At 43.4% G+C, this 14,879-nt stretch overlaps 1 protein-coding gene across 2 annotated transcripts in view; it reads right to left on the reverse strand.

Moving 5' to 3' along the window:
- Positions 1-14,865, reverse strand: part of RHEB (Ras homolog, mTORC1 binding) — a 40,817-nt gene extending 25,952 nt beyond the window's left edge. The window contains exon 1 of one of the 2 annotated variants that reach the window (XM_036102083.2): positions 14,647-14,865. In XM_036102083.2, coding sequence (XP_035957976.1) covers positions 14,647-14,698 — 52 coding nt within the window. In that variant the 5' untranslated portion in view covers positions 14,699-14,865. Of the gene's footprint in view, positions 1-5,485; positions 5,523-14,646 lie in introns of those variants that run through there. The other variant, XM_036102084.1, reaches the window with a different exon arrangement.
- Positions 14,866-14,879: the final 14 nt, after the last annotated feature.

Genomic DNA, 14,879 nt, shown 5'->3' on the forward strand with positions numbered 1-14,879 from the left:
GTTTAGCTACGTCACTGCGAGCAGTTTTTCTGAGTCTTTCTCCTTGTTTGTAAACTGGAGGTAATAACAGGACCTACCTTATAGATGGCTGTGAGGTTTAAATGAAAATACGTGGGGAGTAGCTGGTACATAATAAGTCCTCACTAAACGTCCCCATTAGTAGCAATACTATTAACTGCTCTTAAGACTAAAATAATCAGCTTTGGAGAAAAATGCATTCAATAATTACACCTAATAAATTAATCTGTAATCTAAGAAAATGACAGATACTAACAACTATTTCAGCTAAAGCCTCAAAATAACATGACAGGGGCGCCTGGCTGGCTCAATTGGTGGAGCATGCGACTCTTGATCTTGGATCGTGAGTTCGAGCCCCACTTTGGGTGTAGCGATTACTTAAAAAAAAAACACGATAAAGAAATCAGTATTTTTATAAGTATAAAAATACACCCCCCCCAGCAGTAAATGACCAACTGCTTGGTCATCCACTGCTGTGTAACAAACCACCCCAAAACTCAGTGGCTAATACCAACAGCTACGTCATCTGTTCTCGAATTCTACAACCAAAGCTGGGCTCAGCTGGGCCCTCTGCTCGTCTGGCAGTCACTCCCTGGTGCGGGGGGGTGGGGGGGTGGGTGGGGGGGGGTGGCTAGCCTAAGCTGGGCCAGCTGGGCCTTCCACCTTCCACACATCCTCCTCGCCTAGCATGCCCACATGTTACTAACAGTTCCAGAGAACACAAAAGCAGCAGTTGCTGATTTCTTAAGGAGTAAAGTCTGGCACCAGCCCATCATTATATCTGCAGCATTCTGCTAATTCAAGAGTGTCACAGGGATAGGGCATGAATACCAGGAAGGTGTTTCTCTGGGAACCACCAATAGAAGGGACATCAATAAAACAACCCAGTTTGCAAACAGCAGAAAGACTGCAGAATCACCTGGGGTTATAAATGGACTGCAACCTGAACATATTATTAAAAGGGCTAGAATAACAATGAACTGTATAAAGGTTCAACAATGTTCTTCAGATGATACACAATGCCAAGTGGACGCTTACTACAATACTGCACCCACTTTAGTCAATGTGTGGTTCTGTCAATGGCAGGTTGTTGCTTTTTTGAGGGGGTGGGGTGATACGCATGTATATATATATATATATATATACGTATATATATATATATCAGGGTCACCAAGGAAGCCTTTTGAAAAAATACACTTACCTCACCATTCTAATTTAAATAGGCGGTGCGTAAAGAGTTCTTGTGTGTTCTGTGTTTGCCGTGATTCTAACATACATACCCACCCCTACAACATCTCCATCAGAGTCAGATGAAGGCATGTGATGCAGATAATCCAAAATTTAATTGTTCACTAGAACCTACAAGCCAGACACTGTTTTAAGAGTTTGTAAAACATTTTCGTATGAATTATCTCATTTGTTCCTGAGTTAACCAGGGATGACATCACCTCATTCTTTCTCACACCCCCTTCCCGATTTTTTAAAATAGATGCTAGGTGAGAAAAAAAATGAAGGTGCAATTATTATTACAACAAAGACAAGACAGAATGACCAAGCAAAATTGGTTCATAAAATTATTACTCATTCAAATACTTCCAGGGTGCTTACTATTGCCAAGCATGATGCTACCAGATGTACGCCACCGAGGAGAATACAATAAATAAGTTTATATTAAAACATAAAGATTTGAGCTACATAAATGCAGAATGTTATTAACTGTCAGGGTTACTAAACTAAAAGAAAAACAAAATTCTGCTAAGAAAGGCTATGGAACCATCTCCCTGAAGAGTTTTGAAACAGGAGATCCATTTCCGTGGGATGATTCAGAGATACAGCTGAGCTGGAAGGCAGGGACAGACCTGATAAACTGCAGGAAATTCAATGTTTGGCAACAATGAAGAAAGAATTTTGCTACATATGTGGCCAAAATTGGGGAGAAAGCTGGGGTTCAGGGTGGAAAAGAGCTAGGGAAAAGCAAACGAGATAAATCCTCAAATTATAACACAATCTTTAATATATTAAAGAACATGAAGTTTAAGACTCATCAAAACTAGTAACAAAAAATTAGGAAAATGAAATGAGACATCAGCACGAATGGTTATTTATAAAAATTATTTCTTCAAAAGTTCTTTAAGAATCTACAATGATCCATTTATGACCACCAATTCATTCCTCCCTATTCCTGTGCTGTCCCACAGTGGGGAGTCAGTGGGCAGTGAACACCTGAAACATGGTTGGTCCTGAGAGGTGTCATACACAGTGTAAAACATATAGAAGATCTTGAAAGCTTAGCATAAAAAAAGTAACAATATAAAAAATATTCAATATATATTGAAATATTTTGGACATATTGGGCTAAATTAAACCTATACTTAAATTATTTCAACTATTTCTTCTTACTTGCTTAATGTGGTTACTGGAAAATTTTAAATTCCCTATGTGGCTTGCACTATATTTCTGTTGGACAGTGCTGCTCTACACCATGGTTTAAGGGCACAGGAACATCCTACTTGTGTGAACTTAGCTGCCTACTAAAAAGACTTCCACAGAAGTTTAAAAAATAGAAGCTATGTCCATTTTGTGTATAGTCCAATTTTTTAGGATAATAGTCATCCAGAAACATGGTTGGATTAAGAAAACAATTTCTTCTATAAAAACACATTTCATACATTTTGGTAGCAGTTATGTAGAATCAAAAAGTCTAGGGGCACCTGGGTGGCTCAGTCAGTTAAAAGTCCGACTCCTGATCTCAGCTCAGGTCTTGGTCTCAGGGTCATGAGTTCAAGCCCCACACCGGGTGTGGAGCCTACTTAAAAAACTAACAAACAAAAAAAGAAAAAGTCTAGAGATGAAGCCCAACTGCCCATCTCCCACCTGCCTGGTGGAGTGAACAGTGTGGGTGTGTGGGGCCAAGCGGGTCTTGCAAGCTCTGGTTTCCAAGGCAGCAGGGAAACAACGCCGCAGCAGGAAGGTGTTTGAGCACAGCCACCTATCTCCAGGACCACGGGAACTGTGTGGGTCCCTGCTAGGGCCGCTATACCCAGAAAGCAAGGTGAGTGTGTCTATCTGGCAGGTACATAAATGAATGTGGTCCACCCCCAAATCCTGGTCCACCCTTTCTCCCTTTAGCCAGTGGCACCACTGTTCATTCAGGCCCTCGTGCGAACCGCCTGAAGGTTATCCTTAACATCTCCACACCCCAGCCTTGGCGATTCCCCCGTCGTCACTTCTCAACTCTGTCTCATCATCCTGCCTGTACTGCACCAGTCCCTCACACCTGGGCCGGTGAACTTCAGCACATGGCTGGTCCTGGCACTTCCGATCCCTCACTGCCCCATCCACCTCAGAGAGCTTGGGAGGGGAGGGATCTTGAGGATACAGGAGGATCAGCAAACTACAGGCCAGGGGCCAAATGTGGCCCACAGTCTGTTTCTGCACAGCCTAGGAACTCCAAGTGGTTTTTACATTTTCAACTGGTTGAAAAAAAAAATCAGTAATATTTCACAATGTGAAAATTAGATGAAATTCAAATGTCAAGTGTCTGTAAATAAGGTTTCACTGGCACACAGCTACATTCATTGATGTACTATCTACAGCCTCTTGCGGGCCACAAAAGGCAGGAGCGCAGCTGACTCCAACACGATGGGTTTGAACTGCACAGGTCCATTGATGTGCAGATTTTTCCCGATAAATAACACTACAGTACTATATGTGTATTTTCTCTTCCTTATGATTTTCTCAGTAACATTTTTTCTCTAGCTTACTTTACTGCAACAATACAATATCTAATATATATATATATATATATATACACACACACACAATACGTTTATAAAAAAAGTCTGTCAATCCTGGCGTAGATGATCATCTTATCTGTTGCTTAAAATCCGTCAGTGACTTTCCTCTCTTTCTAGGGAAAAGACTAAAACTTCCACAACAAGGCCTCCAAGGCTGTTCTTGATAGACAGTCGGCACACAGATAAACCCCTCCTCGCCCACTCCCATCTTACTCTTCTCTGCCTCGTTCACCATTCCCAGGCCCAGCCACACTGTGCCAAGCTCCACTCATCCTTTGGGAGCTTTGCGCATGCCGCTCCTTTTGACTGGAAGGTTCTGCCCTTCTTCCCCTACCCCAGGCACCCCCACCCTCTGCCTGGCTAAGTCCAGCTTTAATGACAGTTCCTTAGGGACCGTTCTCTACCCTCACCCATGGTTACAGGAGCTCTCCCCTCGATGATTTCTCTCAAAGCACTTATCCCAACTGTCTTTAAATAATCATCTGCATAGTGGCCCAATGAGTGCTGGCTTTGAACTATGGCTTAAATTCAGATCCTGGCTCAGCTACTTAATAAATGTTTGACCTTGGGTAAATCATTTAACCTTGTTGTTGCTCAGTTTCCTCATTTGCAAAACAGGCATCATCATCATCATCATCATCATCATCATCATCATCATCATACCTACCTCACAGAGTTTAAGGGCACCCCATACCACTAATGCTTTAAAAACCACCACATTATTAGTAGCAGTACAGTCTCCCGTGACTCCCTCACTAGATGAAGCTCCCTGAGGGCAGGGATCAGGACTGTCTTTGCTTCTGTGACTAAGTATACAGTGTCCGGCTGATTCGAACATTTAATGAACACCTATCTAAATAACATATGACACCTAATCCACACAGTGTCCTCTTCAACCCATCATTTTAGCAACTCAATCTTCTGGGGGACTGAAGTCCTTTGGATAGTTGACAGAAGCCAACTCTTTACCCAGAAAACAGGCCCATGATTTCAGGGAAAGCTCATGACCTCCAAGAACCACTCCTCTAAGTTGGCAATGCTCCTCAACACGTGACACCCAGCACTGAAGAGACTGCTCTACTTGTGGTTCAGGAGTGTTGGTTAACTAAAATGCCCAGAAAATTAACCCAGGTCCTCAACCTGTATGCACTCAGGAGACTTTTTCTGAAACATAAGCATAAGACTTTACATTTCTTTCCTTTTTTTAAAGATTTATTTATTTGAGAGAGTACGCACACATGAGCTGGGGGAGGGGGAGAGGGAGAGAGAGGGAGAGGGAGAGAGAGGGAGAGAGAAAGAGAGAGAGAATCCTGAAGCAGACTCCATGCTGAGCACAGAGCCGGATGTGGGGCTTGATCCCAGGACCCCGAGATTATGACCTGAGCTGAAACCTACAGTTGGCCGCTCAACCAACTTCACCACTCAGGTGCCCCAAGACTTTACATTTCTGGTCGTCCTTTCCTCCAGTAGCCATGTCAGTAATGTTCTGGCTCTTCGTTCACAGAGCTCTGCCGTCTCCAGAGTCAGGCATTCCAGCCCCCTGGTGTACTCAAGGCCACACAAGCCTGGTCAGAGATTCACCCTACCACATACAGTTCTTGTCTAGAATGTGGACTGGAGATTCTAGTGTTTTCCCACTTCCCCGCTGCCACAGAGCATCAGCAGTTTACCTTGGTGCGTCTGGTTTGCCATGGTCATCCTGAGCCCTCCTTCCCCGTGATGTCAGCCACCATGGTTGAATGTTGCCACTTAGGTTTTTTACTCAGGCACCTATACAAGTCATGAACAAGAAGAAGAAGAACCAGGGTGCTTGGGCGGCTCAGTCAGTTAATCGTCTGCCTTCGGCTCAGGTCATGACCACAGCGTCCTGGGACTGAGCCCCATGTCTGGGCTCCCTGCTCAGCGGGGAGCCTGATTCTCCCTCCCCATTCTTTCGCTCTTGCGCACACGTGTGCTCTCTCTCTCCCCCTCTCAAATAAATAAATAAATAAATAAATAAAATATTTAAAAAAGAAAAAAGAAGAACCTATATTTTAAAATATTCTCTTTAACATAAATTCTAAATGTAACTGGATGCATTTATATCTAATACAAGTCTTAGAAAAGCATTTTTGTTTCATCAAACTATATTAACTGTAAGAGCCAGTATTTTCATCTCCACATGCACAAATTATTTACTGTGACGCTGTAGAGTTAACATTCAACTTCTGATCTTGCAAGAAGCAGGATCTTGTTAAAACACCAGTTTCTGTTTCAAAAGTCCCTGAGGAGTCTTTCTGCAAGCAAGCAAGCACAACAAAAAGAAAAATGAGGGAGGGGGGACGGGGAGCTAAGGGGGACATCAACCAACCGAGGACATGAGGGAGTTCATTTTATTAGGGTCCTCAAACTGCCCTGCTTTCACTTGCCCACAGAGCGCCAGACGTCTGCTTCTAGCGCTTCTGTTCTCAATTAATCTCAATTTAGACTTCAAATTCCAATGTCTTATATGGAACCCTTTTTTTTAATCAGAGGCCCAATATACATTTAACAATATTAAAATACTAAAAACAGTATTCCAGGACCTCTGTGTTTGAGATGTAAAATTGTATTTCCAAATCAAGCAAGCAATTCATGACAAAGGTCCCCACCAGTTTGCACTGTGACAGGTATGAGGTTAAGACAGATTGAGGACTGTATTACTTAAGGCTTACTCTGGTACTTCATGATAAACAGTTCTAGAACTAAGAATAAAGGTTCTCCCAATGGTGATCACTCAAGACCTGATAATGGTTTAACTTGCACAATCATGTCCAACTTCAGTTCTGACTTATTCAAATAAATAAAAGTACAATCCACTCATGGACAATATTGAAGTTAACTCCTTATTTTAAACCTTCAAGTAAGAGAAGTGTTGGGTGTTACTGACTTCATAATCACAGGTAGAGATGGCCGTTTCTGATTTTGTGATAATGTTGCTGTTGGTAGTTAAGTACCCCCCAGCACCCCAATTCTCCTGCTTGTATTGGAAAACCATGTTATTAGCATATAGGTCCTGATATGTTGCCATCCGTGGCAATTTTTATTAATCTCTGGGAGCTTCACCATTACCAGATCAAAAAACGACACTCACCCCAAACTGCACCACAATCAGAGGCCACTTCAACTGCCTTTAGGTACCCTAAGTCTCCCCATACTCTAGTAACCCACCGCTTACTACTCAGAAGGAACGGTCTCTTGAACTTCCTGCAAGGCCCTGCCTCATCCATGGCCCCTGACCACCTCCAACTAACTTCATTTCCTACTCTTACACATTCTCTGCTAGTCACCCTGCCTCCTTCAGTTCCCAAGCACGTTAAGTTCTTTCCTGCCCCACCATCCCTCTCTCCTGCCAGGCGACAGGGCCTCTTCCGGAAGGCTCCTCTAACACTGTGGTGACCATGCCCCTTGAGTAGCATCCACGATGCAACCACTCTTGATCCAGTTCTGCACAAATGCAAGGAGCAGTCTAGCAAGGTTCTGCACACCACGGTTCAAGGAGTCGGAGTGCAGCCAGAGACACTCTGGGGGGTCCCTTGAGCCCTATTCAGGGGGCTCATGAGGTCAAAACTATTTCCATCACCATACCAAGATATTATTCGCCTCTTCCACTATGTCCAGATTTGCACTAATGGTGCAAAAGCAATGCGGCACTGGTGGCTTGGTAGCCCTCAGCACGAATCAAGACCGTGATTACACACTGTAGTGGAAAGCACGGCAGTCTTCACAACCATGCTCCCGCCATTAAAAAACCAAACTATTTCCACTTAACAGTGTCCTTGAGGAAGCAGTAAAAATGATTAATTTTATCCTGACCCTTAAGTATGCCTTTTTAATACTGTGTGACCAAATGGAACGTATACACAAAGTGCTCCGGGATACTGAAGTGTGACGGTTGTCTCGAAGAAAAGCACGTGCACCACTGTTTGTGAAGTGATCTGAAAATAGCCACTTTTATCACAGAACAGCATTTTTACTTGCAGGAATGACCAACAAGCGATCATTATTTCAAATAGTTTGTATTCGGCAGGCATCTTCTTGAAATGAAAGAAATGAGACTGTCACTTCAAGTAAGACTGGGAGCACTCTGCCAAGGATCCAATTCAAACCCTCAGGAGGAAATGCGAATTTTGGAGAACTTGCATCACTCATGGTGAGCTTAAAGCTTTCTAATATTTACATTTTTTTGTAATGTAAATAAAATGACTGATGGTGATACTAAAAAATGCGAATAAAAAGTTTGTATGTTGGAGCGCCTGGGTGGCTCAGTCGGTGAAGCATCCGACTCTTGGTTTCGGCTCAGGTTATGATCTTGGGGTGGTGGGATTGAGCCCCCCGTCGGGTCAGGCTCTGCTCCATGGGGAGTCTGCTTGAGAGTCTCTCTTCCGCTGCCCCTCCACTGACTCACACATGCACTCTCTCTCTTTCTCTCAAATAAATAAAATCTTAAAAAAAAAAAGTTTGTATGTTGAAATGTATCAAAATGTGGAAGGATTTGCATAACAGTGAACCATTCTTTTCAAAACAACCAAGATATGACGTTACAAAATCAGTCATGGGTAGAAGATCCATTCAAAGTGCAAAATAAAGCAACGAAATTCAGTGTAACAGAGTAGAAAAAATTGCTCCACATGATTTCAGGTTGTATACTACAACTAACCACCTATGGAGTTGAAACTACCACCAACACCAATGGCGTTCTGGTGAGTATCAAAAAATAGAAACAATTATCTGAGAAAGGTATTAAAATATTCCTGGGGTACCTGGGTAGCTCAGTCGGTTAAGCATCTGACTTCCCTCAGGTGGTGATCTCGGGGTCCTGGGATTGAGCCCCATGTCAGGCTCCATGCTCAGTGGGGAGTCTGCTTCTCCCTCTCCCTTTGCCCCCCCCTCGCTCGTGCGCTCTAATAAATAAATAAATAAATAAAATCTTAAAAAAAAAAAAATACTCCTCTCTTTCCCAACTAGGTATCTATGCAAGGCTGGATTTCCTTCACATACTGCAATAAAATAACTTTTGCAATGGAATGAATTTAGAAGCAGATATGAGAATTCAGCTGGTTTCAAAATCAGACATTTAAAGATAATTGCAAAATTATAAAACATCCTGTCAAAATCCTAGTGGGTTGTTTTTTTTTGTTTTTTGTTTTTTTTTTCAGAAATTGACAATCTAGACCTAAGATTCATATGGAAATGCAAGGGATTCATAATAGTCCAAACAATCTTGAAAAAGACTAAAGTATAAAGACGGACACTTCCTATTTTGAAGTTTACTACAAAACTATAGCAATCACGATAATATGATACTGGCGTAAGGACAGACATATAGGTCAAAGGAACAGAATCCAGAAATAAACTCTAACATTTATGGTCACTTGGTTTTTGACAAGGATGTCAAGATAATTCAGTAAGAATTGTCTTTAATAAAAGGTGCTGGGACAGCTTGATATCCACATGCAAAAGAGTAAAGTTGTACCCCTATCTCCTACCATATACAAAAATTAACTGAGTAGATCATGGATCAAACATGTCCAAGTTAAAATGATAAAACACTGAGAAGAAAACAGAGTAGTAAATCTCCACGGCCTTGGGTCAGGCAATGCTTACTCAGACATGACAACAAAAGCACAAGTCACCAAAGAAAAAATACACTGGACTTTGTCAAAATCAAAAACTTTTGCTTCAAAGGGCATCATCAAGAAAGTGAAAAGACAACCCCACAGAATGGAAGAAATCATGTGCAAGTCTCATGTGATACCACTTCACACCCATAAGCATGGCTAAAATAAAAAAGACAATTACAAGTGTTGATGAGGATGTAAAGAAATTGAAACCAATGTTCAACTGTTGGTGGGAATGTAAAATGGCACAGCTGCTGTGGAAACCAGTTTTAGCAGTTCCTCAAAATGTTACACACAGGGGCGCCTGGGTGGCTCAGTCAGTTAAGTGTCTGACTTTGGCTTGGGTCATGATCTCGGGGTCCTGGGATCGGGCTCCACATTGGGCTCCCTGCTCAGCAGGGAGTCTGCTTGTCCCTCTCCCTCTCCTGCTGCCCCTCCCCCTGCTTGTACTCTCTCTGTCTCTCTCTCAAATGAATAAAACCTTTATATATATAAAAAAAATGTTACACATAGAGTCACCATATGACCCAGCAATTCCACTCTTAGGAATATACCCAAGAGAAATGAAAACATATGTCTATACAAAAATTTTATAGGAATAGCCATAACAGCATTATTCATAATAGCCAAAATGTAGAAACAATCACAATGTTCATCAACTGACAAATGTATAAATAAAATGTGGCATTTTCAAATAACAGAAAATTACTTGGTGACAAAAGGGAATTACTGGTATATGCTACAAAATGGATGAACCTTGAAAATACTCATGTTAAATCAAAGAGGCTCACCACAAAAGACCATGTATGTGTGATTCCATTTATATGAAATGTCCAGAATAGGTAAATTCATAGAAACAGAAAGCAGGTTAATGGATGCCAGGGGCAGGGGTGAGTGGGGGAATGTGTCAATAGGGATAGAGTTTCTTTTTGGGGTAATGAAGGTTATTATGGATAGATATAACCCACATGGAAAGAGCCAAGATGTCCATCAACAGATGAATGGATAAAGAAGATGTGGTATATATATACAATGGAATATTATGCAGCCATCAAAAGGAATGAGATCTTGCCATTTGCAACGACGTGGATGGAACTGGAGGGTATTATGCTGAGCGAAATAAGTCAAACAGAGAAAGACATGTATCATATGACCTCACTGATATGAGGAATTCTTAATCTCAGGAAACAAACTGAGGGTTGCTGGAGTGGGGGGTGGGGTGGGAGGGATGGGGTGACTGGGTGATGGACACTGGGGAGGGTATGTGTTCTGGTAAGCGCTGTGAATTGTGCAAGACTGTTGAATCTCAGATCTGTACCTCTGAAACAAATAATGCAATATATGTTAAGAAAGAAAAAAAGAAGAAGAAGAATGTAGCAGGAGGGGAAGAATGAAGGGGGGGAAATCGGAGGGGGAGAAGAACCATGAGAGACAATGGACTCTGAAAAACAAACTGAGGGTTCTAGAGGGGAGGGGGTTGGGAGGATGGGTTAGCCTGGTGATGGGTATTGAGGAGGGCACGTTCTGCATGGAGCACTGGGTGTTATGCACAAACAATAAATCATGGAACACTATATCTAAAACTAATGATGTAATGTATGGGGATTAACATAACAATAAAAAATTAAAAAAAAAAAAAAGATATAACCCACATGGACATCAAAATAACATTCGGCACTGAAATATCATAATCACAAATGCAAGCTCTGACTATCCTCTTGTACAGAACAAATGATCACCACCAAAAAAAAGTTAATTTCAAGCTTCAACACAAGGTGGCCACTATAGAACTACCCTACCCACAGGTGCACAACCAAAATGTTACTGAGTGCCTGAACATAACTTCACATGTTAATTGACTTCATATATGGCAAAGAACGTTTTACCTTTAGCGTTTTCAATGAAATGTGTCAGGAAAGGATAGAGTAATTAAAAAAGACAGTAAATCAGAATACAACTGGATTGTATTTTATTGGGAACAAATTTAATGACATTTTCCCTATGAAGTATCCAACTAAAAGGTACATCTTCTTTACTACCTAAAACATTTTGACAAGGTAATAATTTGAGTTACTTCTGAATTCTTTTACCAAACCACAGAGCTGTTTCATTTTCTCTTTAATGATCTTTCACATTCCTGTGATCCTCTCCCCCTTTTGTTAACCTCAGAGACTTTTATAGGACAAAAAATTTTTTGATTATAGTCTGATGGTAAACTGGATTATTAAAACTCTCTGCAGAAGATTCCAGTGAAGGATGTACCAGATTTTATTTAAGGATCATTACCGGACACTACATTTTTAACTTAAGTTTAGTTACCTCCTATCATAGGACTACTTGTTTGTGTTAGAAACAATGGATGTAAGGGAGCTCAAACATTTGCCACCACTGAAACAATTAATACAAAGCACTCCCAGAAAGCCAGACTGCGTTATAGGTGACGTGTCCTTAAAAGCTTAACATTGTAAATAACAGGAAAAGTACTTCAGGAAAAAGGGTTGTATAAATTACCTGAGAATTATACATTCCTCAGTGGTAGTTTTATCAATGTTAAAAAAACACAAAAAACAAAAAACAAACGCAAAATTTGAAAGCCAAGTAAAACAATCATAGAATTTAGTAGTTTTATCTGAAGGCAAACTTTTAAAGTTTGTGACACGACAAAGTCACAGTGACAAGTACCTACTCGTCAAACTGGCATAATCAAGAGAACATTCTAAGAAAGGTGTGGTTTCTAGCTGAACCTTTTTCAAAAAGATTTTACTTTTAAGTAATCTCTACACCGAACATGGGCCTGGAACTCACAACCTTGAGATCAAGAGTCGCATTCCGCTAGGTCAGCCAGGTGCCCCCTTTTCTACCACTCTTTACCTTTAGTCAATATGGCACAACAGCTCAGCATCGCAAAATAACACAACCTAGAAACACGTGTACTCAAACTTCTCTAGTACAGCACCACATGTGAGCAAATATGTCCGTAAACTCTATTAAGTCTGAACACTGAATGATTCTCTGAAGAGTGGCTAGTTAGTAGCATCAGGGAAATACTTCCTTTTTTGATGCTGGCAAAACAAAAGACCCACAAACCACAAAGTGTCTTGGTTCCTAACAAAGGTAAACAACCTTAAAATCAAAGGCAAAGGTTGGGAATAATTTAACCTCTCCAAAATACCTTTTAGTTTAATCATCACTACACTTGAAGTAGGATATGGTAATATGACATATGGAAGGCACAGAAAATGGGGACCAGAACTTAGTCTGTATCCCACCGGACGCTAGTTGAGCACAGTATTTCAAAAGCAGTTTAAAATAAATGTTTGTGAACAGAAGGTCAAGGGGTGACCCGTCACATTTGGGTTTTGAGGGGGATGATTAGATGGAAGACAAAACAGAACGGATCTCAACTGGATATAAGGAACTTCTTGAGCAAAATGGCAATAAAACACTAGACTTGCTTATTACTGAAAACTAGAATCACCACCATCTGGAGAATTTCAAGGAGTAAGTCAGTATCTATCTTTAGGACATTCTCTCAAGTTGAAAACAGGTAGCCCAGGTAGATGTCACCTGTAAATTATTCAGAGACTGCTATCCTCAACCAGTGGGCACTATGTATCTATGTATCTGATTAGAACTCACTCAGACAGGATATGTCCTCTTCCCACTCTTCAAAATGCCAAGGAAATAAAGAGAACAGAGAAGCAAGGGCTGGGTGATTCAGGCTGCCAATAAAGGTTCGATTCTACAGGGGCATTTGGGGAGTGGACTGCTAGTGATTTTTAAAAGCCTCCATGTGATGCACGGTTACTTTAGAGCTGCAGCTGCTAAGGCCCCCTCACCCAGTCTTCCCCCACATACAGACCTATGATTTGGCACTGCATCATACAAGTTATCCCTCTGACTCTCGGCACCCCTATGTCTACACAAGCATCTCTCAGCCTTTGATTTCCCCCCATTCTTATGATCCCTTCACCCCCCCACCCCCCCCACCCCCGGCACTTTGACGAGAGAGATGATAAAAGGATGAGTAAGCATGCTGTAGCTGATCTTGGTCAAAGAGCACAGACCCTGGCACCGGCGGTGGAAAACGGGAGTGAGGAAGCAGAGCAGAAAGCGGCGTCGGGGAGTTCATCCAGTGGGTAGCAGGCAGTTACAAGCTTTCCTATGGCAGTTATTGTTGCCTCCTCCTGCAATCACCGTGGACTCCAAACCTTCGCTTTCACCCCCCCCACCCAAGATCAAGTGCACATTTTCCTTAGACAGTTACTTCTCAAAAACAACACTAAAAGATAAACGTAATTTCTCCAGGCTTCCGGTTGTCAAAGACAATAAAGCCTCGCCCTGGAGCATGGTTAAGTTCAACGGTTGTTTTCTCACTCGTCTTCCGGCACCCAGTCCACCCCCGACCCCACCACAGACCACCCCCGTTAGGCAAAAAGGCGACTGCCACGAACAGTTTCAAATATATGTCAACCTTTGGGGGGATGGGGGGAAACCCCAGCAAACTTCTGAATTACTTCAACAGCCCGGTTACAAGTACCTGACCTTATTTTTTCCCGAAGAAAAATAGGACACCGAGAGATCAGAAATCTCGTTTTCTCTGCCTTCCTACTTCGGTCGCTGGCCACATCTAGGGGGCTTTTCCGAAGAGGGCTCTTTCGGGTTCCTTCGGTAGGAAACTTGCCCTCAGTAGCCAAATGTCCTTTAGGTCCCTAAAACGCTGAACTTCGCCACGGATAGAAAAAAACCCAAGGTGCTGTTTCCTTTGTTAAAATCCCACGGACTTTATTTAATTTGGGGCGGAAAGGCCGCTGGCAAGATCACGACAGCCAGCAGCAAATAGGTGGAGAGAAGACAGGTGCGACTGCTCCCTGCGGCGGTTCCGGCCGGGAGCAGACCCCCTCCGCCAGCTCGGCGGCCCCGGGCCACCCTGGACCTCCTCGTCTGCCCGCGGCCTCCCCAGGCACGTCCTCCCGAGCCCGGGCCGCCCCCCGCCGCCGCCGCCACCGCCCCGCGGGGCCCGGCCTCGCCGCCTCCGCTCAAAATGGAGGTGGCGGCGGGCGGGCGGCTGGTTACGAAACGCGCGGCCGCCACATGGCCGCGCCGACCCCAAACTTGGCCGGGCCGCCGCGTCCCGGCGCCCAGGCGAGGCTGGGCCCGGGCGCGGAGGCCGCGCGGCGCCCGCCACTCACCCACAGACCGGTAGCCCAGGATCGCGATCTTCCGGGACTTGGACTGCGGCATCTTGGCGGCCTCCTCAGCCCCGGGCCAACCACATCAACCGCGGCGGCAGCAGCGGCTCCTGTGCTGCGATCGGCGGCGGCCGCGCCGGGGCAGAGCGGCATCCAGGGGCGGGGCGGGCGGGCGCGGGCAGGCGCGGCTGCCTGGGCTCCTCGCTCGCGCGCCCAACCGCCCGGAACCGCCG

This window comes from Halichoerus grypus, chromosome 12 (assembly GCF_964656455.1).
Source record: "Halichoerus grypus chromosome 12, mHalGry1.hap1.1, whole genome shotgun sequence".
NCBI lineage: Eukaryota > Metazoa > Chordata > Mammalia > Carnivora > Phocidae > Halichoerus > Halichoerus grypus.